At 44.8% G+C, this 27,409-nt stretch overlaps 1 protein-coding gene across 1 annotated transcript; it reads right to left on the bottom strand.

Moving 5' to 3' along the window:
* Window positions 1-182: 182 nt before the first annotated feature.
* Window positions 183-27,180, bottom strand: PRDM4 (PR/SET domain 4). The gene is made up of 11 exons (XM_026657513.2): window positions 26,911-27,180; window positions 23,637-23,770; window positions 21,560-21,745; window positions 19,337-20,131; window positions 15,899-16,048; window positions 13,185-13,303; window positions 8,059-8,144; window positions 5,911-6,038; window positions 4,370-4,684; window positions 2,608-2,776; window positions 183-1,344 (listed from the first exon to the last, which is right to left on the bottom strand). The coding sequence occupies exons 2-11, from the start codon at window positions 23,767-23,769 to the stop codon at window positions 1,041-1,043; spliced, it is 2,385 nt and encodes a 794-aa protein (XP_026513298.1). The 5' UTR covers window position 23,770; window positions 26,911-27,180; the 3' UTR covers window positions 183-1,040.
* Between the last annotated feature and the right edge of the window lie 229 nt (window positions 27,181-27,409).

The raw sequence follows: 27,409 nt of genomic DNA, 5'->3' as shown, positions 1-27,409 counted from the left end.
CAGTTTTTCAAAATAACATTTGTGTACGCTCTTTAAATGCATGGGGAGAGTACTCCCCTCTGATGAGGAATGCTCCTACCAGCAACCCCTACAACGGCAGAATTGGGTTAGGAGTGTGGCAATGTTGACACACAGAGTGAGGATCTACATTTTTCCATTATGGTCTCGAAAAGCACATTAGAAAAGAGCCACATTTTAATTTTTCCAAAAGGAAAACAGATTTTCATTCCATAAATACATTAGCAGCAAACCCTCCCATCATCACCAGCACTTCAGGTGGCTAAGATTTACAGCTTAGTAATGAGTAATATATACTATCTGGACAATTTCAAGCCTCTGGTGGTCTGAAAGCCAAGTAAACCCATCAAAACTTAGAACATGTGGAATTAAGTAGGATCACTACATGCCTCATCTCCTATTGAACTGGAAATTAAAAGGCAACACTTAGCTGAAAGCCAAATGTTGGTCTCCTTTACCATTTTTGTGGTCAGGTAATTGCTTTATCCACATGGAGTACTGATTTCACTATTTTTTAACCAAAGCATTTAATTTGTACTTCTAGAAGGAAAGCTGAGAATTTGAATGCTTGGTACTATGCACTGTTGCTCAGAGAGAGAACACAAAACCCTTTGAATTAAAATGTCAAAATACACAATCATTTTTCTTTTAAATCCCCAACATACTTTCATGGCTTTGGCAATTCAAGACTGTTGGCTCACAGGTTCCTATGGTAACTAAATCACATTTTTGTTTCATGATTCTTCCATCCAAAGAATGGAGCAAGGTAACTTTGTCAGTGTTTATGAGCAAAATATATGAAAGACAAGAGTCAGTCTGTGCACAGTGTATTTTTATGATCTCCTTACTGGAAACTGTTCCTTGTCAACAGATAAGTGCGTCATCCATTCTCATTCAGAGTTTTAGCCATAGGGCTTATTAAATAGGGATATAATGTTTCATTGATAAAAACATGATGCTTGGGGAAAGGGGAGTGACTTTTCCTCCCCAATTTTACATCTAAAGTTTTCCTCCATCTTTCGTCACTTATGTCCAGAGAGTGAGTCATCTGTTGCATACACTCCACTGTTAATCCTACAGTCTTCAGTCCTCACTGACTCTATTAGTTCTTCCTCCTCTGAATCCTCCTCTTCCTGGGCTGAGAGACTGGATGTGGGGCCTTTACAGATTTTTAGGTGGCGAGTGAGGTGGTATTTGGTTAGATAAGCCTTGGAGCATTTTTCACACACATAGTCCCTCTTTCCTTCATGGGAGTTGAGATGTTTCTTCAGGTGATTTGTCCTCAGGAACAGCTTGTCACACCTGGGACACTTGATCTGCCGTTCTCTACAAGGGATTGAAAAAAAAAGTCAGGTTTTCCTCATGATACACAGCAACTATAATTGACAGGACTTGTTTAAGTGATTAGAGGAGTATGGGGAGACGGGGTTACTTTAATCACTGTTATAATGTGCTTCCTAGTTTAAAGGAACCAGTTTGAAAATGATTTCACATACGGGGTGAGACAACTGCACAAGGTTTACGAGCCACTGTGTGCATATAAAGGCTACATATCCTTAGTGTAGGTTGCTTTGTCACAGTGGCAATAAATCCACTAGGGCCAACAACGGTATAGCCTCGTTATAAATCAGGATAAAGTTCTTCTAGGGTAGAATTCATTGACCAGAACAGTTTCGTTAACCAAAACTCGATGCTGGAGCAGGAACTTGAAATTTGGCAGTATAGTTACCCTGGTACCAGGGATCGGCCTGTTGTTCCCAGGAACTGTCCAAATTTGGCCAAATTATTTCTTTGAAAAAATCTCTGTTCAGTAGACGCATTAAGAGTTTGGCAGCTAAATGCTCTATAGATTCTGTCTGCACTGCTCCATACCAGGGCTGCTGGGGGGCTGAGCATTGGTGCTCATGGCCAGCTGCTGTGATACCAGAACTGGGAGCAGGGAGACTGCCTGCCCTGTGCTGTCCAGTACTCCCCTGCTATCTCAAGACACTGGAGAATAAATCGGCCTGACAAATGCAGAAAGGACAAGAAGTGGGAGGGGGATGGGTGGAGGAATTAGATTCAGACGAGCTCAGGGGGCAGGGGAAGACAGACTGGATGAGAATCCCAGGGTGGAGACTGGGACTGGTTGGACAAAGACTGGGACGAGGAGTTGATATGTGAGAATGCTAGTGAGGCTGTGGCATGATTTCTGATTCTGCATGGTCACATTGGAACTTGGAGAGTTTTCAGCTGAGAATTAGGGACAAAAATCAGTGGATTACCTTCCTTCCCACAACTGAGGGTTGAGAATACTATTACACAATGCAAGCAGGATGATTTGGGTTTTCTCTGTAGTAAGAAAAGCAAATTTTGCAGAAGCCTTAGAAGGTTCAATGGTAGCTTTCCTGTCAGAATATTCCATCCTCAACAGATGGCCAACACCACAGCCATCCTAGAGTCGATCAAGATGCACTTCCCCATAACCTAGAGTGATATTTATTTTCTCTTAAATCCACAAAGTATTCTATATTGTCCAGATCTGTTGTTTACTCCATAGGCCTGGTCTAGACTTCCTGTTGGTTAGCTGCCATACTTAAGATCACTTACTGTGTGTGGGTGAGTACATGCTGTTTGAGGTCCTGCCTCCGCATGAACAGCTTGTCACAGTAATCGCACTTCAGGTTCTTCTCCCCGGTGTGGATGACCATGTGCGATTCCAGGTGAGCCTTTTGGGTGAACGACTTGTCACAGAGGGCACAGCGATAATTTTTCTGACCTAAAATTGCACACACACAGAGTGACAATGACGTCTGCAAAAAAAAAACCCATCATTCACTACAGAAAAATCTTTCCCTGAAACAGATTAAGAATTCACCTGTCTATTCCTGCAGCTCTGTTCCAATCTCAGCATGATGACCTATTAAAACAACAGTCTGGGCTAGCCATGCAAGAAATCAAAATTTGACACCTGAGCTCAATTCAATCACTCCAGAGCTGGGAGCTTTATAAAGAGGCAGGACACCCAGATGCTGTGTTCAGCCAAAAGGTTTTTGCAGTTGCAACATAAATAAAGTAAATCTAATGAACAATTTGTATAATCAAATATTTTAAGCACGTTGGGGTACATCTGAATGGAAAGTCCTCTAACTGTAAGAGTGCTGTCATTAAGAGTTCAGTACTGGATCTTAAGACTGGTATTTCAGGGTTAAGAATTGGGACACTGAACACTCGAACAGTGCCTGGCTCCTATTCCTGGTTTGGCCACTGGCCTTCTGGGTGACCTTGGGCAAGTCCACTAATGGCTATTAGCCAAGATAGCTGACTGCCAGATGCTGGGACTAGACAACAGCAGATGGATCAGCTGATAATTGCCCTGTTCTGTTCATAGCATCTGGAATTGGCCACAGTCAGGAGACAGGATACTGGGCTACATGGACCATTGGTCTGCACCATATAGCTATTCTTATGTTCTTACATACCTTTACCACTCTGTTCCCGTTTCCCCATCTGTAAAATGGGGATAATGATGCTTACTTCAAAAACTCTGAGCTATATCGATGAAAAGTGCTATATAGGAATTGGGAATTATTACCACCACCCGGTACCCATTTAACTAAGGCAGTCTGCAAAGATATTTACCTTTCAATTTCCTGCCTTAAAAAAAAGTGTATATAGTAAACAAGCCTACTTTGTGGCTCCTATAGTCCTATCATGCAGAGCAAAGTAACTGATCCTAGGATTTAGGGCTGAAGCCATAAACCTCAATCAATATAACTGGTGCCATCCACAGGCTGACAGCTTATTTAGATTTAACCTCTGAGGACTGAAGAGTCTGGATAAAGGCTTGGTTATGTCCCTCAATGTGATTAAACCAGTGACTGAGGAGTTAAAGCTGGCGCAGGTGGATTACTGTCAGTTACCACCTGACAAGTGTCCAGCAGTGTACATGGAAATGAGATGGTGGGTCTTAGTCCAGTTCCTAGTGGATAGGTGTCCACATCACAAAACCCCCAACATAACTGGCACTCATGTTAGCAGTCTCAGCTCATAGGGTCAAGAACTGAATGGACCTGGACTGTTACTCTCTCACTCCATAGGCAGTTCCTGGATACTAAGGTGCTGGAGGCCTTATAAGTACCTGGAGAGAGAGACAGTCCTTCCAGGCCAAGGCCGAAGCATGTAGAGGCAGTAGCTGGGGTAAGTCTGCATTGCTGCTGTATGTATAGGGCCTATTTTGTGAATGAACAAAGGATTTCAGTCTCTGGGGCTGATACTCGGGCACCTTTTGCCAGCAGTAAGTTTACTTCAATTCAAACAACACTCTTTGTGAAATGGCATCTTAAAGTGTGACTCAGACCATCTGCCTTACCTGTGTGTATCTTGAGGTGAGTCCGGAGGTTGCTGGGATCGCTGAAAGCTTTGCTACAGAAATCGCACTTGTGTGGCTTCATGCCCATGTGTCCCATGAAATGGACATGAAGTTTGGAAGGAGAAATGAAAGCTTGGGGGCACATGGAGCATTTCCACTTCCTTTCCTTACTGTGGCCCGATCCATGGCTGCTGCTGTGCCCCTGGCTGGGGAGGTGGTTATGGATGTGGCTGCTCAGATGGACCTTAAACTCTGTGTAGGAAGTGCATTCCTTTCCACAGTGACAGACATGCACATCTGGGTGTTCAGGGACACCTATAACCCAAAAGCATTTCTTTTGATTAGAGACGCCATTCCTTCACACACTCAAAACATTTGCTGGCCGACTGTATAACATGGCTGCATACCTTCCCCAATTTAAAATCAAGTGGCGTGGTTTTTCTACAGCTTGTTAAATTGAGCCTTATGCTTGCTTCAAAGGGTATCAACAGACTACAGTGGGTTATGGTACCTGTTCTACCCAAGAACCTTGGGAACACCAACTAAAGTTATTCATATGCTACAGGATGGATGAACTGCACTTCAAGTGAATTAATAAGCTCAACAGATAAAGGTCTGGGAAATCAGAATTCTTTCACTGACTCAGTCACTTGCTGTGCTACTTGAACAAGTTTCCGTGCCTCGGTTTCCCCATCTGTAAAAGGGTGATACTGATTCTTATTCACCTTTGTAATGTGTTTGGGATCCTTGGGTGAAAGGCATTATATAAATACAATATATTAATAGCAGTAATAGTACTGAGCCAAATTCTGGTAGATCTTATTCAGTTCTTAACTTAATTTCAATGGGAGTTTTCCTCAATAAAGGTTAAATACACCTGGGTAAGGACTTTAGATTTTGATCTAACAGAATTATGGGCCGGCGGCATCCTCCAACCCTTGAAGTCCAATGAACAAGCAACAGTCTCTCCTCCTTTGTGCCTGGTTCCTGCTGCTTGAAAACTAAAGGTCGACCTAGAGTTCCCTTCTTGTTAATCAGTGTTGGCATCTATATGGCTCTCAACTAAGCCATGCAGATGAAGGGAAGCTTGCACTGCATTTGGTACTATACAAATAGTTTAGCTCAGTGCCCTGATCCTTCTGTAAGCGCTAAGTTCACCATAATTTGTTATGTGGAAATTTAAACTATGAAGAGCATTACACCAATACCGGTTATGACCACCCAAAATCTGGAGAATCTAACACATCATATTATTGCCTCTCCCAAGTTATGGATGATAGAGAAACAACTCTTTGTCCCATTGGAATATGAAATCTTTTCATTCTGATCAGAGAGAAATTAAAGGGCTGCTCCAGCAATGGTGAAGAATCTGTTATTTACACATAGTGAATTGGAATTTATAGGAATACAATACCACTCACTATCAAGCACTGACAAAAAAACTTAAGGAAATCCCAATTTACAGCCCAGAGGCAGCATATAAAAGGGAGCTCAAGTTCGACTTTATCTGTAAAAGCAAATAAACGTGCCTGTCTTCTTACCAATCTGTCTAGCATAATCCCGACTATAATAAAAGAGAAGCTCTTGTTCAGGAGGGATGTCCCGCGAGGTGCAGAAGTACATTTTTCCATCGTGGGGATAAGCTACCAGATTCTGCTCTTCCCGATTCCTATACCAACAAAGGAGACTTTAAACACCTTTCAAAATTGTCAGCTTGGGAACAAAAAGCAAAGCTATCAGTAGTACTAAAAGACAATGGAATCTCCTTAAAGAACTCTCAGTATCCTGTGGGGAATTTTCATTTCAGAAACACTTCTTCTCAACTGCCATTCTATCACTTCCCTCATTCTTTATTACTAGGGATGATGAAATGAAGCTCATTTATTCCTATTGCTTAGTCCCCTATAAAGTCATCAAGCATTTGTGACATCACAATTGGTTGCTGTGAAAATAACTGACATCACAGAGAGCAAACTGTGGGAAACGAGCAGATGACCTCTTAAGAGACTAAGATCCTTTCTCATGCTAATGCCCCTAATAAAAAAGGCAAGGAAAGAGAAATACAAAATGAGTCTGAGCCCCCTGGTCTACACTGGGGGGGTGTCGACCTAAGATACGCAACTTCAGCTACATATCTTAGGTCGACTTACCTGGCCGTGAGGACAGCGGCGAGTCGACCGCTGCCGCTCCCCCGTCGACTCCGCTTCCGCCTCTCGTGAGCTGGAGTTCCGGAGTCGACAGGGAGCACGTTCGGGGATCGATTTATCCGCATCTAGACGAGACACGATAAATCAATCCCCGATAGATCGAGCCCTATCCGCTGATCCGGCAGGTAGTGAAGACCTGCCCTAATAAGCAGAAATAGCTGAATTTAAAGCACTTGCAAAGTTTTCCAGGAGGCAATAGTGTCTTGCTGGCCTTGCAGATCAATGGTAGAACATGCAAGCAGCACTGCACCACTTTGCTAGAAGACCCAACGCCAGGAGCAACTTCTTGATTCCTGCTCACTAGCCTGATGAAATGAATTACAAAGGAGACCGGCTCTGTCTCATAGAGTAATAGGGAAATTATTATATCCTTCCTACTGACCCACTCATGGGGCAATATTAACATCAGTTTGCACAGCTCTCCTTGCAGACTCCCAGGCAGAGAAAAAGGCACAGCTATCAGTAGGGATTAGGAGAAAGGCAGTGAACCCCAGAACAAAAGGATGGTCTTGGCCCACATTGCAGTACCTGGGAGCATCTGATCAGTAAAGCAAAAAAGCAAGCAAATGCCATCTTAACAGATCTATTTTAAAAAGTGTGAGGAAGGGAAGAGAACAATAGACCACCATATTCACAAAAGAAGCAGCTGGCTTCTTCTTTAAAGGCTTAAAAGGACAAATGGCTAGATTCAATTCACAGGTTCGGAGTGATGCTTTACCATATAATTAGTTCACCCCCCATAATACCCTGCCCAGCCTCTTGCTTGCCACTTTACTGATTTTTGCCGCTTTACTGATTTTCTCCTATCAACAATCCCAGCTTCCTAGAAATCCCTCAAAGGCTCACTCAGCACCACTCTTTAATTATTACATAGGGCAGCCACTGCAGTGGGCTGCACATTCACTCTTCAAAATTTCTCTAGGCCATGGGCAGACTTTAGAGTCACACAGAGTTAAGGGGACTGGCTGTTTGTGCCAACCCTCCCCCTCCCTCACAGTTCTTTCACCCCAGCTTCACTCCACACCTGCCCCTACTCCCCTGCCCTGTACCCCTACCCCTCACCTTCCCTTTTCCTTCCATTTAGTTGACCCCTTTGTAAATAACCCCTTCCAAACAAACAAATAATGGAATTAACATGACATTTGCCACCAACACATTCACACTACTTGTGTTCTACCCCCACCCTCACCCTGTGTCTGTCTGGTCTATTTTCAAACCCCGCCTCTTTCCCCCACCCCGCATCTGTCTGTATCCATCTGTTGTCTCTTGCCTTATCATAGATCATAAGCTCTTTGGGGCAGGGACTGTCTTTTTGTTCTGTGTTTGTACTGTGACTAGCACAATGGAATACTGGTCCATAGGTGCATGGGGCTCCCATGCACTATGGTAGTACAAATAATACATAGTCTTTATTTAAAAAAAAAAAAAAAAAAGACACCATAGGGTCCAAATCTGCTCAAGCTGGGTAAACATAGCTCTCACCGGGCTCTGCGTACAAACATCATCCAGTTACACTCATTTTCATCAGTTGTAATGATGTAGAACTCCAGGACGCCATTGTGGTACATCTGACAGAAAAAAACAAAACAAACAGTGTCAGGATAATATGTGGCAATGACTTTGGTCAGAGCTCATCCCTTTCTTTAGGAGAGGAATTGCTTACCCAGACTGAGCAAGGCGCCCGTTCCAGCAAAACACCTCCCACACAACTGCCATCTGACTTCACTGTGTCTTGCCCATGCTGCCCCCAATGGTGAACCAAGCCATAACAATATAGGGGCACCTAAGCTACAGGAAGTCATTTAATGTCATTTCTTCTCCGAGCTGGTCTTCAACCTCAGAGGGCAACACTGTACCTTGCACAGAAGTTCCCTGATCCCTCCATCTAACGGGCCTTGCAACAATCCCACATCCTTGGTGTAGAGAGAAAAGAGTCAAACACCATTGGGACCTCATATTCCTAATGGGAGCCACCACCACAACAGCACAAATCCCTCCCGCGCCTACCCCTCCTCCCCCAGGTTAGCACAAACATCCTGACCCCTGCGGACCAAGCTAGAGACTGACATATGGTGATGCCTGACACCACAATCACTAGTCTTAAATCTGCTCATTTATTTGAATATTTTTCTCCTCCTCCCTCCCATTTAGGCTTTTGACAGAAATATTTTCATCTGCTTTTCTAACAGGTCAAGCTTCAGGAACAGTGGTATCTTGTGACTCTCTCCAGCTACTTGCTCCACACAGCTCAAATATTAACCATTGTATTTTTAAATACTTTTTAGATAAGTCAGTAACTGCAGTTAACAAAGGTTTATCTGATAGACCAAGGGTAGGCAACCTTTCAGAAGTGGTGTGCTGAGTCTTCATTTATTCACTCTAATTTAAGGTTTTGCATGCCAGTAATACATTTTAATGTTTTTAGAAGGTCTCTTTCTATAAGTCTATATTATATAACTAAACTATTGTATGTAAAGTAAACAAGGTTTTCAAAATGTTTAAGAAGCATCATTTAAAATTAAATTAAAATGCTGATCTTACGCCACCAGCCTGCTCAGCTCGCTGCCAGCCTGGGGTTCTGTTCACCTAGGCCGGCAGCGGGCTGAGCAGGGCCTATGGCCGGGACCCCAGACCTGGGGGGTGGGGGGGTGGGGGGTTGGCGGGGTGTGTGTGGGGGGGTGGGGGGTTCAGGGCAGAGGGCTGGGGTGCTCGGCTCGTGGGGGTGCTCCCAGCCCCCTGCTCTGAGCGGCTTATGGCAGGGGGCTGGAAGGGATATGCCCTGGTCCACCCCCTTCCCCCAGGCTCCGTCCCTACCTCTCTCTGCCTCCTCTACGGAGCTGTGTGCACGCTGCTGCTCTTCCCCCTTCCCCTTGCTAGGGCCATCAGCTGATTGGCACAGGGACGGAGGGGGGGGGCAGGAAAGCACTGCTGGGGGAAGGAGGGGGGGGGGGGGGGAGCTTGGCTGCTGCAGAACCAAGCTTCTGCCTCCCGCCTCCGCAGGGGAGAGCGGTGGGCGGGGGGGCTGAATGGGGCTGGGGTCCGGGACCACGGCAGGGAGCTGCGTGCCATTCAAAATCGGCTCGCGTGCTGTGTTTGGCACACGTGCCGTAGGTTGCCGACCCCTGTGATAGACATTAATGAATGAATATGATTCATTTTTCATCACATCTAAGAACATTAAAATGCGAAAAAAGATTGCAGGGAGGTAAGTGAGGGTATAAGTGTGTACACCAGAATGAAGGTTAAAATGATTTGTTGGCCTGAATTAACTGATATTCTTCAAGAGTGTTACCTCTGCATAGTCACCCTTGTCGGACTGGTGCCTCCTGGCATCAAGCTGTGGGAAATTTTTACAGTAATGTTGATTTGGGCCATTCACCCTCCCTCCCCATCATGGAGGGTTCCAAGGGTATAAAAATGGGAGTGGCCCCATCTATCCCTCAGCTGCTTCCCTAAGTTTGGAATTCTTGATCTGAGAATTTGAAGTAGTGGAGAGATGGAGAGTGAATATGCAGATTTGAGACTCTTGAAGAACAATGGCTGGTAAGTAACCTCTCTCTTCTTTGAGTAGCCTCTGCATACTACTGCTGGTGGAGATTAGCAAGCAGTACAAATACTCTAGAAAGACAGGCTGAGGAGTTCTAGGTGAACAAGGAATACAAAATTGGTAAAACTACGTGGCAGGTCAAAAGAAGTTACAGCATTTCACTCTTACAGATTAGACCTCAGTAAGAGAGAATTTTTTTTGATGCAGACACCTACAGAGTTTTGAGTAACAGCTTTGCAAATTCTATGAAAAAAAAAAACAAAACAAAACAAAACAATAAGACATGCAATGGATGCTGCCTTTGGATCAGCTGAATATGTTAGATGTTACCAGATGAATGAACATGTGCAAGTCCTCACTAGGGCATAAGGGATATTTGGGGAAATACAGACAAGTTAGCCGCCAGTATGAGATGAAAATAGAGATGACTTGAGACTGGAAATTGAGCCAAGGACACTAATCAAATCATTTTTCCCATATGGACTACAGTTTATAGGCCATCTGACCTCTACCTCACTAAATCTGTGTGGTGTAGCTATGGCTATGAGTATTGCTGTCGTCACAGGTGCACGGTACAAAATGATACTCTGACCAATAACAAACCAAAGGTCCCAAGGACTTTGTGAAACAAGACTCCAACCCCAAAGCAAAAAAGATGTATGGACTGGAGGGAACACTCGTGAGATCACTATCAGAATGTCTACACTGCAGTTAGACACCCAGGGCTGGCCCATGCCAGCTGGCTCGGGCTCTGGGTCACAGTGTAGACTTCCGGGCTCAGACTGGAATCTGGGCGTTAGGACTCTGTGAAATCATGACTGGTGTGGAGAAAGTAAATAAGGAAGAGTTATTTACTCCTTCCAATAACACACAAAAAAGCATGTGGTACCTTTGTCTTTTGCACCTTAAATAACCTGAGGCATAAGTGTCTCAGGTGAGAGTACTGTCAAGAAAGAGTGGTGCCTTTGTAACCAACCAGTTTTATGGCGGTCATAGACATGTCACCTTATTGGTAGCAATTGCCATGTGCTGACTAGCCAAGGAATAGCAAACACATCAACGATCCCAAGGAATTGTTCTTAATGTCAGCTGAGAATCCCAATTTTAGAAGTTAAGTGCTTTCCCACTGGGCACTGAGACTGGAGATAAGTTTAAAACAATATGAAAACACTTTTAAAGGACCTGCACCTGACACAGATTGCCTGCTACACAGAGGATGAAAATCCAAGGTCTTCCTGGCAATGCAGTAGCATCGATTCCAAAGACATGGCACCAGATGGCTCAATCTAATCAGAACTGAGACTTCTGGTGCAAAGGCAGCATGGTCCTGGAGAGGCTGCCACTTTTTTTTTTCTTTAAATAATAAAGCATTGCTGCTTGGAATCTCAGAGCTGTCAATACGCAGTTGTCTGAACATAAACAGGAGAAGCAGGCAGAACCAGTTATCCAGCATCAGCAGATGATAGGGGTGTGGACTCCAGGAAAGCTTTTTGTGGCTTGTCTTCAGAACAAAGCATTGATACTGGTGTTTGGAACCTAACTGTCTCTGGGTACCAATGGCCTTGGATAGTTTCAAAGTCAGGACATTAGCACTGGATTAGCAATTGTATTCATTCCCAGAGTTTCAGCACTGAATGAGGGTATGTCTTCACTACCCGTCGATCCGGCGGGTAGCAATCGGTCTATCGGGGATCGACTTACCACGTCTAGTGAAGACGCGGTAAAATCGATCCCTGATCACTCTGCCGTCGACTCCGGAAATCCACCTCGGCAAGAGGCGGCAGCGGAGTCGGCGGCAGCGCGGCAGCGGTCGGCTTTCCCCCGTCCTCACCGCCAGGTAAGCCGACCTAAAATACGCAACTTCAGCTACGGTATTCACGTAGCTGAAGTTGCATATCTTAGGTCGGACCCCCGCTGTAGCGTAGACCTAGCCTGAGACTCAGTAGGCACTGGAGCCACCTCAGTCGGTACGGGAGCCACCTCAGTCTGGGCCAGGGAATAGTTTCCAAGGTTTCAGTGCTGAGGGTATCTTGGCACAAGGACATCTCTGCTCTGAAACCCTAGCTAAGAAAGCTCATGGCAGTTCCTACTAAGAACCCTGACCTGGTTACAGAAACAGTTCTACTGATTTTGTCTAGAGGGACTCCCACAAAAGGAATACCTATATCCTCATTCAACTATCTTGCAGATCCTCCTGCAAGTAAACCATCAGCAGACATCACCTCTGGGTACTATTTATATAAGACTAAGTATCTGACACTGGAGGGAAAACACATTTTTGGGACCAGAGACCCAGATTTGGGAGTGATGACTCAGTAGACACCAAAGAATCAGGGATTACAGTGTCCCCTATAAACACAGAATCAGTAGTGCTAGGATTTCAGCATCAGACTTGGTCATTCTAGATAGATCTGCAGACCTCTGAGCCATTTAAACTAGGCACTGAATCCCACTGCATGCGTTTCTCCTGGACCTGCACTGCTGGATCCTCAGCACTTGACTGCCACGTGTAGAGCTGATGGTATTAGAAAGTCAAGAGTGACAGAGCTGGTGCTAGAAAATCAAGGGTGTCAGAATCAGTTGACTTTGAGAGATCAGGAAACCTTGGTGACACTTATGGATGGCCCAGAAAGGAAAACTAAAGGTTTTAAGTGCTTTCCTACAGCAAATGACCTATCGCTTTGGTGGGGACTCCACACAGTCTGCAATGTAACCAAATAAAACAGTACTGATTCCAGGAATACAAATGAGAACTCAGCGTGCAATACTATGGAATATTGGTCATCACAAGTAGCCCACTCCAGGACCTAGCCCTAGACTACAGAATGTTCCATTATGTTACAAGTTTAACTGTCAGTGCATTGTATTATATCAGCTGTCACTAGTCACCTGACAAAGGCCATATTTCATAGCTGGTATCATATACATATACCCCCCCACAAAAACAGCCTTGATTTGGGGATGGGGTAAAGAGAAGAGAGCATTCAAGTCACAGTTAAAACTACCACACTGGCAGTTTTGACACTGACGTAAGATTTAGGGAGACATGACATACGCTGACCTTCCAAATGTGATTGGTTGCCTTGTCTGTCCAATCCGCTACTTCCAAAGAGTGACTCTGTTGCCCAATCAGAGGTCCAAAGCAAGTCCTCACAGGAATGGTCTCCCGAGTCCACACACCTATCAGCAGAAAGGCACTGACTGCAGAATCAATTATTTAAACAACAAGTGAAACACAACTAAAAGATGCAATGTTTGTGAGATAATGTTCTGAGGGTTATACCTGGGCATCAGACCATAAAACCTTGTGTTCCACAAATGGGATACAATTATTATAGAAACAAGAGCCACCGCCATCATACAACACCCCTGGGAGCCATTTTGTTCTAATTACAATATTTATTTTTGTTTTCTAAAGCAACTCATTACTTTCAGATGAGCTGTAAAACTAAGGTCCTGACCATTTATGCCTATTAAAGATTTTATGGCATTTTCTGCAGAACCAGAAAATTATCATTTCAGTACCTACCTAATTCCCATGAATTTAGCCTACCTAATCCCCATAAATTGCCAGAATTGTTGCTGGGCACTGTTAAGTAGCTTCTGCATTTCTCATCAGAGGCAAATTTATTTCTGTGATGAGCAGAGAAATTCCTGTATCCATATTATTATTATTAAACATTTATATTTATAGCCCCACACCAATACATTTGATGGCTTCCAGGAACAAAGCGGAAAGCTCACAGAGCACAAGGGTAATCTGTTCCCAACAAGAAGCATCACTAAGCAAACCAGCTTCCCTAGCTGAAGTTTCCAACTAGTCTTCAGACCCTTGGAGAGTGCAGTGCAATAATCCAATCTTAAAGTGACAAAAACATGGATTATAATAACGAGATCCACATCTAAAGGGAAGGTCACAATCAACCTGCAAAGTGCAGATGGAAAAGGCGGCATCTGAGCAATTCTACTACCAGAACACCCAGCAGCAGCTAGGGATTCAGCAAGACCCCCAGACTGCAAACCTGAAGGTATGTCCACACTAAACAACTGCAGCTGTGCCTCTAGCACTTCTTTGTAGACACTATCTACAACAACAGGAGAGGTTCTCTCATCAGCACAGGTAACCCACCTCCCCAAGAGGCGGTAGCTATGTCAATGGAAGAATTCTGTCGCCCTTTGCTGTCTACACCAGAAGTTAGGTTGACATAGCTATGTTTCTCAGGGGTGTGGATTTTTCACACCTCTGAGACATAGCTATGCCGATATAAATTCCCAGTGTAGACCAGCCCTAACTGATGAATAGTGGTCAGATATCAACTCCACTGTTTCTTCTGGTTGTTTCCCCCAAACTACAATTGGTATCTCTGTCTTGTCTAAGTTAAACCTCAAGCAGCTAGCTCTTGTCAAGCTCCAGTTTCAGCCAGACACTGGGAAAGTTACTTAACTGCAGTGTCTGGATTTGATGACATGGAGTCCTAAATCTGGGTGTAATCCACATACTGAAGGTAACAGAGCCAGTCTGCTTCACTGACTCCCTTAACTACCTAATAACCAGGAAGGATGACTTAATAAAACCCAATAAAAGAGAATTTTTAAAGCAGATGAGCAATCATCCAATACTATCTCCCCACACACCCCAGGTGGCTTCCCCAAAAATAAAAATGGATTGCACAGACTCAAAAGCAAGTCAATCAACCCAGCTAGGGTCTGCTGGTACATCAACAGTACTAAAGTTGCTAGTAGGTCTAGCACCATAGCAGCATATTGGAAACCTGATCTTTATCCATTGCCAGGAGATAATCTTCCAACACAATTAGTACAACCTCTATACCATATTCAGGTCTAAAACCAAACTGACTGGTATTAGGAAAGTTAGGACTCATTATTGCTAGAGCTGCCTCGTCGCAGATAATCTCTTTGATAATCTTCCTCAAAAAAGAAGACTCAAGATAGGGAAGGACTGGCAGTACTGGTCAAGAGAGAACATGTCAGTTCTTCAGCTGGTGTAAGTCGGTCTAGTTTCTTTGACTTCAATGGAGCTATGGAGATTTACACCACCTGGATCTTGTTTGATCTGAATGGAGCCTTCTTTCAGAAATGCTGGCTCCTTACTCTTCCACACATCAACAATCTCTTCCAAAAGAGACTAAATACCTCCTTGAATGAAATATGTAAGTCTAAAGTTATATTTTACATGTATACTTTACTTATTGTGGCTGTGCAACATTTCCAGCATTGAAAACAGAATATATTTTGCCTAGACAGGAATACTGCAGGACCTATTTGTTGCTGAATGGTTACTAAAGAGAAACAAATCTCCTGCGCTAACGTTTTGCTAGACTAGACATTAAAAGTATGTTACAACACACTAGCAAACACGTCAGAAAAGTCTAGTGCAGACAAGGCAATATATACTTTAACATGTGCTAAGCAGGGCGAGTTGAAGCTTAGGCTTTGCTCCAGCCTTCAATTCGACCATTTTAGCACATTGTAAAATACACATTGCCTTGTCTATACAAGACTATCCAATGTGTTAGCTAACACATTTAATAAGCCACCCTAAAACCCTAGTCTAGGCAAAGCCCAAAAACATGGCCACAAACCAAAACTCTTTTGCACACTATAAGTAATCATGGTGACTGTCTGAGGGGAACACCTCTGGAGTCACCTTCTTAATGTGTAGACCCTTTCCTATTGTGTCCCATAACTATGTTAATACCACTGGGGTTTGTTTTACTGATGTGTAGAGATATATGATAAATAGATCTTCCTTACCTACTTCAGGTCCCATGATAGACTGCCGGAGAACAAGCTGTTTTGGGAGAGAAAGTCTGGCTCGGCTCTCTATTGGGGTGTCAGGAATGAAAGTTACAGGCCCATGATCTGGGCAGTCTGATGGGTAGGCCTTGTCACACAGCGTGCACCCTGTGGGTGTAGAAAAAGGACAACACAGATCAGTGAGGTATTATTTATTATTTGTATTACAGTAACACCAAGAAGGCCCCAATGACACAAGGCCTCACTGAGATCAGCCCTCTAGAAACACACAGTAAGAGATAGTCTCTGCCAAAGAGCTTACAATCCAATTAGACAAGACAGACATAGGGTGGGAGGAAGTACTATTATACCCCTTTTATAGGTGGTGAATGGAAGCAAGAGAAATTAGGGCCTTGTCCAAAGTCATATAAGAAACCTATGACAGAGCTGGGAATGGAGAAATCCTACCAGGATCAGACTATAGGTTTATTCTGACTGGTAACTCATCAGCTTCATTGGATTTTAACCTCATTAAGATTAATATGTAGTTTTAGTCAGAAGAGCTACTATGTAAAAATGGACCCTTCTTACGCCACACAGATTTGCTTTGCGATGCCTCTGCCTACTTTACTGACTTTAACAAGTTTTTCTAATCTTATCCCTGCATATCCAGTATACTAATGGAAAAGGAAGTCTATTCTTCCTTATGCATCAGCAAGAAAACTGGAGCAGAGTTCTTATTGCAGCATCCTTTTTACTGGTACTGATTCAAGTGGTAGAAAAAGCAGCTTCATTTGAAATCAAAGGTGGAGTAAGATTTTCTGGCAGTTAGAAAATACTGGCAGTTAGCCATCTTTCTGACTTGCATATCCAGCACATCTGACAAGTAACACGTAGACTGCTCATGTGTGTAGAATTTTTTAGTGAAGGGAGGCTAAGACTTCAGGATTCTTCCATTTCACCACCATCTTAGAGGGATTTTTTTTAAGCTTCCTGTCTATGATCTTGTCACCCGAACACCTTCCCTCCAGCAGAAACTGAAACCCCTGTAGAGGGACATATTGGTATATATTTAAAGTGTGTGAAGTCTATCACTAAAATTGAATTGATGGAATGCCAGTGAAAGGAATGGAAATTTTTTCCCCAAGAGCATTCAGTGGAGTAATTTCCAATAGCTGTCACTAAACATAAATCTCTATAGAACACTACTGAAAATTATTTCCATCCATTTTAAATACAATTGGGAGAAGTATTTAACACTATGACTGACTGTCACATAAAGAGCTTGCTGCTCTACTTCACTATGAACAGAGCTGACAATCTTCACTCCTCCATAATACCTCATCTCTTCACCTGGAAAAATGCTACATACGAATTAAACAATGGCAGATTTGTGTGTGCATCCTGGAATTAATGTGTTATGGGTCAAACTGCAATAGCCTTACTCAGAGTGAGTAGTACCTCCCCAAGTGGTCTCACCAACTCCAGTAGGACTAATTGTGGTATTAGGTATATTCAGTGTGGCAGGTGGTCAGCTGGTATAAACTGTCACAGCTCCCATAAAGTCAACAGAGCTATGACAATTTATACCAGCTGATGGTCTGCCCCCAAAATGAATAATGGTATCATAACGTGGCCCTATATGAAATACATATTGAATGACTATATAAATCACATCCATATCCATTGCTGGATGGATGAGTGCGTAGGGCTGACATTAGAATGGATTAATGCGTAAGTATGACACTCATGTTTAGAGCAACTGCAGTAACGGGTTGATAATGTGAAACAGCCCCTTGTTCAAAAACCGAAAGACAGCATGGAAATGAATGAAAATACAAAGTAGAACACTTAGAATGGCAACATTAACTTAAAAAAAAAACTGGACATCTACATCTCGTAGTGGAATGGATGAGAAAATTCATTGCCCATACTTTATCTGAACATTAGTACTCCTATCTAGAGAATCTCAAAGTATTTTACAAATAATAATTTTAGCCTCAAGAGATGTGAGTAGATATTAGCCTTGGTGTGTGCTTTGTATTTTCCCCATTTGTAAAATGGAGGTACTGAAAAGAGGCACCAATCTCCCACAGTAAACACTGAAAAGAAATCACGCTTAAAGTAACTAGAAAAAAATCTCTTCCCTCCTTACTTTCATGTATCTGGCCACAAACTCATTTTATTCAGAAGTAAAATGAAAAGCTAAAATAAAGCTTTCAGATGGGAAGTTATTCTTTACAATAAAATGTAAGACGTCTACTCTGCCAAAAAAAGGTGTGCTCTTAATCTGGGTTAGCTAACCTGCATTACCTAATTGGGGTTGAAACAGCGGTTTAGACATAGCAACTCTGCTTTTAACTGAGGTTAGCAGCTCAAGTTAAAGCCCATACCAAGCTGCTAACCCCAGTTAAAAACAGTTGCTGTGTCTACACCACTGTTTCAACCCCAGGTTAGCTAACCCGAAATAAGAACATACCTTTCTTGGGCAGTGTAGACAAACAAGAGTAGCGTTCAGCAATGCCATCAATTTATGCTTTGTCAAATCCTTACAATCATTTGATATCAGAGAGATCCGATTAAAAAAAATCTTTACATGCACATAAAATCATGCAAAATGTGGAGATTTTTAAACTAAATGTGTTTCTTCTTCAAATGCATGACTAGTCGATCGGGGATTCTGAAGGGGTGTAGTAGGACAGAGAAAGATGAATACCAGATTATGACCATGATATTGAAATTTAAAGGCCTTCATATTAAAATCCAGCCTCACAGTTAAGTGGCAGCAAGCCAGCCAGACAGGTGATAGAAGTACAAGACAGACACAGATCTCCACCACAGGAAATGAACTTTGTGATCATCTCAAGCACTACCCTTCAGGCAGTCCAGGAGGGATGGCAGGCTCTACAGCAAGTCCCGAACTCCTCCTCTTGAAAGATCAGTTAGCCTCAAAACACAAAAACCCTTTTATAGGGGTCATTGGAAAAAAGTTAGAAGAATGTCCCTTCCCCTCCTTTCTGGATTTTCTGTTGAGTGCCTCATTTCTCATGGCTCTTTACAAGTCATTCTATGTTATAATCAAGGATATATACATGTGATGTAATTAAAACTTGTCAAATTAAAAAATTGCAATAAATTTCTTAAAGGTCAAGAAATCCACAAAAGCCAAAAAGTTCACAGGGTAACGATTAAGGTTCCAAACTCCAGGCAAAGTGAGAAGACACATACAACAGAATGATGTTAAAATCGTGACCCACTATGCCTAGCTGTTGGGAGATTTAATCCTCAACTGCACATTTTCCAGCTTTTGTGGGTTTGCTTAATGGTCTTAACAGGTTCCCCCCACCAAAAGACGTCTATTAGGCTCGCTGCAATAGTCTTGATATTCTCACCCCTTATAACAGTTACATGATAAATGCTACCCAGAGGCAGAAGCAAGCACACCTGCACACTCACATATGGTAAACAAGGTAGCCATATTCTCCTTGTTTGAATTGGAGTCTTCCATTTGCAGAGATGATGGTACAAAGGCAAGATTGTCTGAAGACACATCCACATGGCCTGGCCCCATGGCTACTTCCTGGTTTATGGAAGAGACAGCCACAGGCTCGAGACTGAGGCCCACTTCATGCAAGGAGACAGATTCCAGGGAAGTTAGGTTGTGTGAGGTAGAGAGCGCCACGCTCACAGAGTTGGTGCTCATGGACACAGTATGTATGGAGTCATTTAGTGTGCTGTCCGATATACCGCTTACCCGGCCTGCAATGTGGTCAGGCTCCATGACAACAGGAAGCTCCAAAGTGCTACCATGAATGGGTATGACACCACTATGACCCACTGCATCTGAAGCCAAGTTACTGCCTACCGTGTCCACAGCTAATGGTTCATGATTCCGGGAGCCATTTGGGATTTGTGAATGATCCCCAGCTACATCATCCATCGTAAGCTCCTCAGTCATCCCATCAGTAGATATTGGACTGGTTACCCTTGAAACACTCTCCATAGCGATTGTGGTATCCAGTGCTACCTCATGGCTGTCACTAGGGTGCAGGCTTTGAGCACCATGTGTGTTCACTGCACGAGAGTCCATGGAGACAATGCCTGGTTCCAGTCCCACAGTTCCACTGGGCTGGAAGGGATCTAGGGCTGAAGGATTATTGGAGACAGATAAAGCTGAATTGCTATCGACATTTATAGTGTTGGGGTGGATGTACTGAGGTGGAGGTCTGTCAGCTAAATAAGATAAAATACCTGATGAAAGGGAAGAGGTGGAGAAAAGGAAAAAAAGAAGAGAGGGTGAGTTTACAATATCAATTTTCAAACAGTAATAAACAATCCACAACTGCAATCCATTTCATCACACTTTATTAAGGTCTGGATACCTTATGAGTCTGCAGTTTCCTTTAAACATGCCCATTTATTTTCAATTAAATTAAGACAAGACTCAGGTAAGTCTTGCAAACACAAACTCTTGGCAATTCTGAAACATCCCAATCACAAAGAAATATGCGACCACCATACACCTTTACCAGTGGCAATATAGGTGCAGTTTAAATTTGTAAAATTATGATGAGTCACCTCTGCTAGTTTCCATCCACCAATGCAAATGCTCTATTAATCTGATAAACTCAGGATGGCTGAGCCTCTGGCAACACCTGACCCAGACTTCATAGTACAAGGAGTCAGAAAGAGTTTACATGGCAGTTTGGGTGTAAGTATGCTTTGCTTTCTTATAAATAAGAACATCTCAACAAAGTCTTCAAAAGACTGTTAGTGGAACTGAACATTTCATACCATGTGATGACACCCATATCTTTGTGTTAGGATTAAAGAAACTGGAGGAACTCCTTCAGGATTTACCCATTTATTTTAAAATATATATTTTATACACTTGTTTCAATCATCTGTATCAGTCAATATGTCTGGCTGCAGTTCTTCCTCCAGAACCCATCAATTCAACTCCTGGATCAGCTGGGAGAGCATCATTCAAGAGTAACATGAAGGCATTTGCTCTTTTCTCTAAGGGCTAAGTCACCACCTCTTCTTCAGCAATCCTAAACCTTTTTGTGCTAGGGACTGACAGCCCGATATAAGAACCTGAATCCTAGTAGACCTGCCCATCAGCACCAGCCACCCAGCACCCTCGCAGACAGTCTCAGGAGAGTTGCCAACGGTGCACTGTAGGGACAGGAGGCCAGCACCTGTGCTGGCTGTTCAGGGCAAGCCAGCCTTATGTGGAGTATATGGTCACCATGCTGAGGCCTATGAAAAGCTGGGAAGCCTCAGCAAAACAGAGGGAGCACAGCCCTTCAGCACTCTGTTAAGGGGAAGGAGGTGGAGCACAGCTTTCGGGAAGGGGGCAGCGGCCCTTTGCACCATGCCCTCCCCACAGGCTGTGCAGAAAATAGGGCAGAAAACGGCCCAGGCAACCTTCAGAACCCCACCACCTCTCCAATGGAAGGGCAATTGCATTAAATGATATGATAATTTTCTGCACTTAATATAGATGTAGAATAGATGTATTAGACTTGAGGAAGAACCCAGGGAATTTTTCATAAGGAATACCGTGCAGAGTATTCTTTCACAGTCTTAAGTAGGCACAGAAGGAAAAAAAAGAGATATGTAGCTCTTCAGGTGTTCTCCTATCTCAACTTCAATCTTCAGAGCTATACTACTTACCAGGTAGAATGTGTCTGAAGTAGCTGCTCTCCAGGTGAGGATAAGGTGGTGGAGGTAGGGTGTAGTTTCTCTCTGGTATACCACACATCACTCCTCGATCTCCAATACCCATTGGGAGCATCAGAGATAGGGCAGAGGGCAAGGAACTCAAGGAGGGGCCCAAGTTTGGAATTGCAACAGGCAAGCCTGCAAGAAGAAAATGCCCATTAAAATTCAGTGGAACTATGTAAGTTTAATGAGCATGTAACCAAGACAAATGTTTACTAAAGTCTTACAGGTTTAGTGCAGTGTAGGAATATAGTCAAAATTCCCATTACCGTTAACTGGGGAACAAATATTTCATAATGGGCTCTTCAATCTAGCTGATAAAGGTATAACCCGAGCCAATGGCTGGAAGCTGAAGCAGGACACATTCAGAGTGGAAAGAAGTCATACATTTTTAAGTGTGAGGGTAATTAACCATTGGAACAATTTACCAAGGATATTGGTGACATCACTGGCAATTTTAAAATCAAGACTGGATGTTTTTCTAAAAAATATGCTCTAGGATTTATTTTGGAGAAGTTCTATCACCTGAGTTAGGCCAAACTAGATTATCACAATGGTCCCTTCTATCCTTGGAATCCCTGAGTTATGCAGCCAAAACCACACACAATGGACTTAGCTATGTGAATTTACATATTATCTATTATAGGGGTTTCCCCTAGTTAGTATAATGAAAGGTCTCAGCTTTCATGTGCATATTTAGAATGCCGCCAGGAGCAATCTGAGGGATAAACAGAACCCAGTTTCCTAAAGCATGTTCTACATCTGCCTTTTCCCTGTAACTGCAGATTTTTATTCTGGTGAACTCCCAACATGTAATTTTTACTGATTTATTAAGATACAAGTACATGCAAGTATTATGGTTGTATTTATTGTTAGCAGTTAGAGCTTTTCTGTTTAACATTTTTGAAAGTTTTTGGTTAATTAAGAAAATGTTAAAATACTAACTTTTTCATTTCAAGTTTCTTTAAATTGTGTATCATTTTCTTTAGTACAAAACTTTGTTTATTAATTTTATTATGGGGCTGGGATGGGGCAAAAGGGGTTAATGAATGGAACAAACAGCAAAAGGAGAAGGTAAAAAAGACAGAAGGGGAGAAGAGAGAAAGAAGGATGTACAGGACTATGGAAGGCATGGGAGATAAGCCTGACACTGGAAGGACTGTGAGGATGCTGGAGCAAACAACTGATCAGAAGACAGAAACTGTCCAGGGTTCAAGTTGTAAAAAGCAGTCCACTGACACTGCTGGGGTCAAGGGACTATCCAGATATTGAGGTCATGGAGTCCTAGCTGGGCCCACCTTGCCTTGCTGCTGCTCCCAGAGGCTGGTTCTACCCTGACAGGTCATGCTCCATTTCCCAAGTGGCTGAGGCAGGTAGAGTATCCCCAGAAGAAAGATCACCCCTTCTAGAATCTGGGGTTCTGCTAAGATCTAGCTGGGCCTCCTGCCCTATAGCTGCATTTTTATATACTGTCTCATTCTCAATTATGTTTTCACTTGTAATGGACACTTCTGTGCAACTTCCTGAAAACCTTGTCAAGAAAAGAGGTGTGTTTTATCATTTAATATAATCTGAGCGTCTTTTTTACATAGTCTGGGGCAGATTTCTCAGCAACAGCTCATATTTCGAGGGACTCAAACGCCACAATGATGAATGCAGCACAAAAGGAGAGAGAGAGACAGGTAGCTCATTAATACCCTATTAAAACAAAAATTAACTGAACTGTGTGGGACACATCCATTCTTACCACAGAAAGCATTGCTTTTGCCTTGTCTACACAAGCAGCAACTTTCAGGTGTCTCTTTCTCCCACAGTGTGGTTTCTGACCACTAGATCAAATGTCAGATCTGCTCAAGTGTGTGATCATATCACCCCCTGAGGACTCCAGCCTTCAGAGGACAAACCCAGATGCCTCTATCCAGCTGTGAGCACTTCACACTTATACTACTTTGGTTTTCAACTGTCATGCAAAATGCAAATACACAGCAAGTGACAAGTAATCAGCCCTTCCTGCAACTCTCCAAGTTACCTGATGCTGGTATGGCATTGTGAGTGGGTGATGCAGTCAGTCCCAAGTGACTTCCTGAGACAGGCAGGGCATTGCTCACAGAGGATGAGGTCAGCTGGTCCATCCCTACCGAACTCAGGTTCATTTCATTCATCCTACAAAAAAAACAAACAAAAAGATCATTCTTCGTTTGTTCAGTCCTAGGAAAATAAGATTTGTATTCAACATATGTCCACCTCACTAATCTAAGCAGACAATATAGTTTCCTGCCCATTATCAAATGGCATACATAATTTTTGTAGATAACATATCTAATGTTAATCAAATTAGATAAAATAAAACAAAAATAAACAGTAAGACAAAAATCAGATCTTAATTCCTTCCCTACTGCCCAAATATTGAACTATGTTGCTGAATGAAAAGTAAAGTAATTGTACATACTCTTATGCTGAAATATCCAGTCCCTATAGTACAAAAGAAAGGAGATCTGCTTTAAGTCTCCATTTTTAGGATTTGTCAGATTTATCTTTTGAGAGAAGCTATTTAATTTCATTTTTTATTTTATTTTTTAAATAAACGACAAACTAGAAAAGATCTCTCAAGTATCAAAATACTTTACTGTGATCTAGATTCTGTAAATATATCTTTACAAGACTGTCACCATAATTACAAATAACTGTACTAGTTCCTTTTATACTGTCAGTAGCTGGATTATTTATATTAGAAGTTGAACAACAGCACATAGGCATTTTTAAGGTTTATGGATTTAAACTCATTTTTTAAAGGCAGAATCAAACTAAATCTTTCTTGGGTGGAACAGATGACTCAACTGGTAATAGTTGTTTGCACTGTTGTTATAGCTGTATTGGTCCCAGGTTATTAGAGAGAGAAGCTGGGTGAGGTAATATCTTTTATTGAATCATTGGTGAAAGTGACAAGCTTTGGAGCTACACAGAGGTCTTCCTTGGGTCCTAAAGAAGAGCTCTGTGTAGTTTGAGAGCTTGGCTCTTTCACCAACAGAAGCTGGTCCAATAAATGATATTACTTCACCAACCTTGTCTCTCAACTAGGTACAGAACCTTCAACTCACTAAGGACTAGTCTACACTGTCAACGTTAAAGCGCTGCCGCTTGTGTAGTCGCGGCACAGCTACACAAAAAACCCACCTCCACAAGGGGCACGGCTCCCAGCACTGTAGGACTGTCTACACTGGCGCTTTACAGCTCACACCCCTCAGTGAGAAAGTTGCAGCGCTGTAAAGTGCCAGTGTAGACAAGCCCTTAGTCCATTATGGCCCTGGAAAGTAGTGACAAACTCACTTCCACAGGATGGCTGTTCTGCGGGTAATTAATTGGTATTCAAGCCAGTACCCTTAATGGACATGTGTACACATCATACATGAAAAAACCACTATCACACTACACCAGAGGTGGGCAAACTACAGCCCGCAGGCTACATCTGGCCCACGGGACCGTCCTGCCAGGCTCTTAAGTTCCCAGCAGGGGAGGCTAGTCCCTGGCCCCTCCCCCGCTATTCCCCCTCTCCCGCAGCCACGCCGCTAGCGCTCTGGCCTGCCGCTCCTGCTGGGCAGCACAGCTTGCGCCCACCCACCTCCCAGGCTTTCCAATAAGCCAGTCCTGCCGTTCTGAGTGGCATAGTAAGGGGGCACCAGGGGAGGAGGGGTTGGATAAGGGGCAGGGGGTTCCGGGGGACAGGGAGGGGGGGGGGGGGGGGGGGGGGGGGGGGGGGAGGGACGACAGTCAGGGGACAGGGAACGGGGGGTTGGATAGGCATGGGAGTCCCGGAGGGCCTGTCAGGGGACAGGGGTGTGGACAGGGGTTGGGGCAGTCAGGAGACAGGGGGGTTGGATGGGGCAGAGGTTTGGGGGGGGCGGTCAGGGGAGGGGAACAGGGAGGATTGGATGGGGGTGGGGTTCTCAAATGGGGATCAGGACCCCTCAGGGGGTCACGAGGTTATTACATGGGGAGTCGCGAGCTGTCAACCTCCACCCCAAACCCCGCTTTGCCTCCAGCATTTATAACGGTGTTAAATATATTTAAAAGTGTTTACAATTTATAAGGGGGGTGGCACTCAGAGGCTTGCTGTGTGAAAGGGGTCACCAGTAAAAAAGTTTGAGGGCCACTGGGATGGGGGTGGGATCCTAGGGGGGCGGTTAGGTGCGGGAGGTCCCAGCAGGGGGCAGTCAGGGGACAAGGAGCAGGGGGAGTTAGCTGGATCGGAGATTCTGAGGGGGGCAGTCAGGGGGCGGGAAGTGGGAGCGGATAGGGGGCGGGGGCCTGGCTGTTTACCCAGCCCTCCATGCAGTTTCCCAACCCCGATGTGGCCCTCGGGCCAAAAAGTTTGCCCACCCCTGCACTACACACTAGTTGACAGTCTCAGAAGTCAAGGACTGGTTCAAACATGGATACTAAACTAAACCATTAAGGGGGCCCTTCCAAAACAGAGAAGACACATACTTGGCAGGATTGAGGGCAGCAATTCGGATTGTCTGCCTATTTTACCTACTTATGTTGATAAACCCAGCCCAAGACTTTCAATCCAGCACCTATCACCAGCATTTAATTCGCGTAGAAAATTGGAAGGAAAAATATTTTGCAGAAGTAGCCAACAAAATTTCAAATCCAAGTAGATTAACACACATTTTCCTTTTCATTTAAGGTTCAAATCGACACACATCCATGACCAAAGTTTCAGTTTGGGGATTCAAGTGCTGATCCTGACCAAACGTATGCATGTGCTTATACTTCCCACTGACTCCCATGGACCAGGGCTCTTTTCTTGCTTTGAGGCTGCTGAGGAAGTCTGCCCAGGGATGCTCCCATCCTGGGAGCTCCTGCCCCTTCATCCCCTCCCCCGCAGCTCAAGTGGCTGCGGAAAGCGGAAAGCCCCCGAAGGGGAGGCTCGCCCAGCAGCCAGCACCAGGTGCAGGGCTGAGCTCTAGCTCCGAGCGAGCTATAAACCAGGGTGCAGCTCAACCGCGAGTTTTACGGGAGACTTTCAATGCCTCGATTCTGTCCGCCGCTGTCCGGGATTTCCGCCGCCGGGGCGCCCGAGCTGCCGGGGGCTTTCGCACCGCAGCGGGACTGGGCCCAAGAAACTGACAGCTGCAGGCTCCAGGGGCCCGGGCCGGCCTCCTGGGCCGCAAACAGGGAGACAGCGGCGGCGCCCGGCCCCGATCCCGCAGCGCCTGGCGGGGACAGGGGCCGGCGGGCAGGGGGCGAGGCTCGGCGCCACCCGCGGGCCCCGTCACGCTCCCCGTGGCCCCGCCGCTCACCTGGGGTGCACGGGCCTCGTCTCCCGCAGGCGGCGGCGGCGGCAGCAGCAGCATCGGGCCCCTCAGCCCCCGCCCTCCCGCCGGGAGCCGCTCCCCGCTGGGGCATCCGCCCGGCTCCCGGGCCGCGCTGTAGGGGAGCCGCCGCCCCCGGCAGCGAGCGGCAGCCCAGCGCCGGCCAGAGCCACAGCAGCCTCATGGGCCGGGCGGGGAGACAGCGGGCCGCCGAGCGGCGCGAGCCCCGCCGAGGGGAGGGGGCCTGACGCCGGCACAGGCCGAGAACCCGCCGGCCTCGGCCCGCGGCGCCGCTTCGGCTTTGTCCAGCAGCGGCGGCATCCAGGAAGCGATCCGCTGCCGCGCTTGGCTCTTCCCGCCGGGTACCCACCTCCCGCCGCGTCGGAACCGCCGCTCTTCGCGCAGCGCCGCCACCTCCCCCGGCGTCCCAACCGCCGCATCGCCACCTCCCCACGCTGGGCCGCGTGCCAACCGCCGCTCTTCCCGC

This window comes from Terrapene carolina, unplaced genomic scaffold (assembly GCF_002925995.2).
Source record: "Terrapene carolina triunguis isolate 2854851 unplaced genomic scaffold, T_m_triunguis-2.0 Scaffold247, whole genome shotgun sequence".
Taxonomy (NCBI): domain Eukaryota; kingdom Metazoa; phylum Chordata; order Testudines; family Emydidae; genus Terrapene; species Terrapene triunguis.
This window is presented reverse-complemented; position numbering and strand designations above follow the sequence as displayed.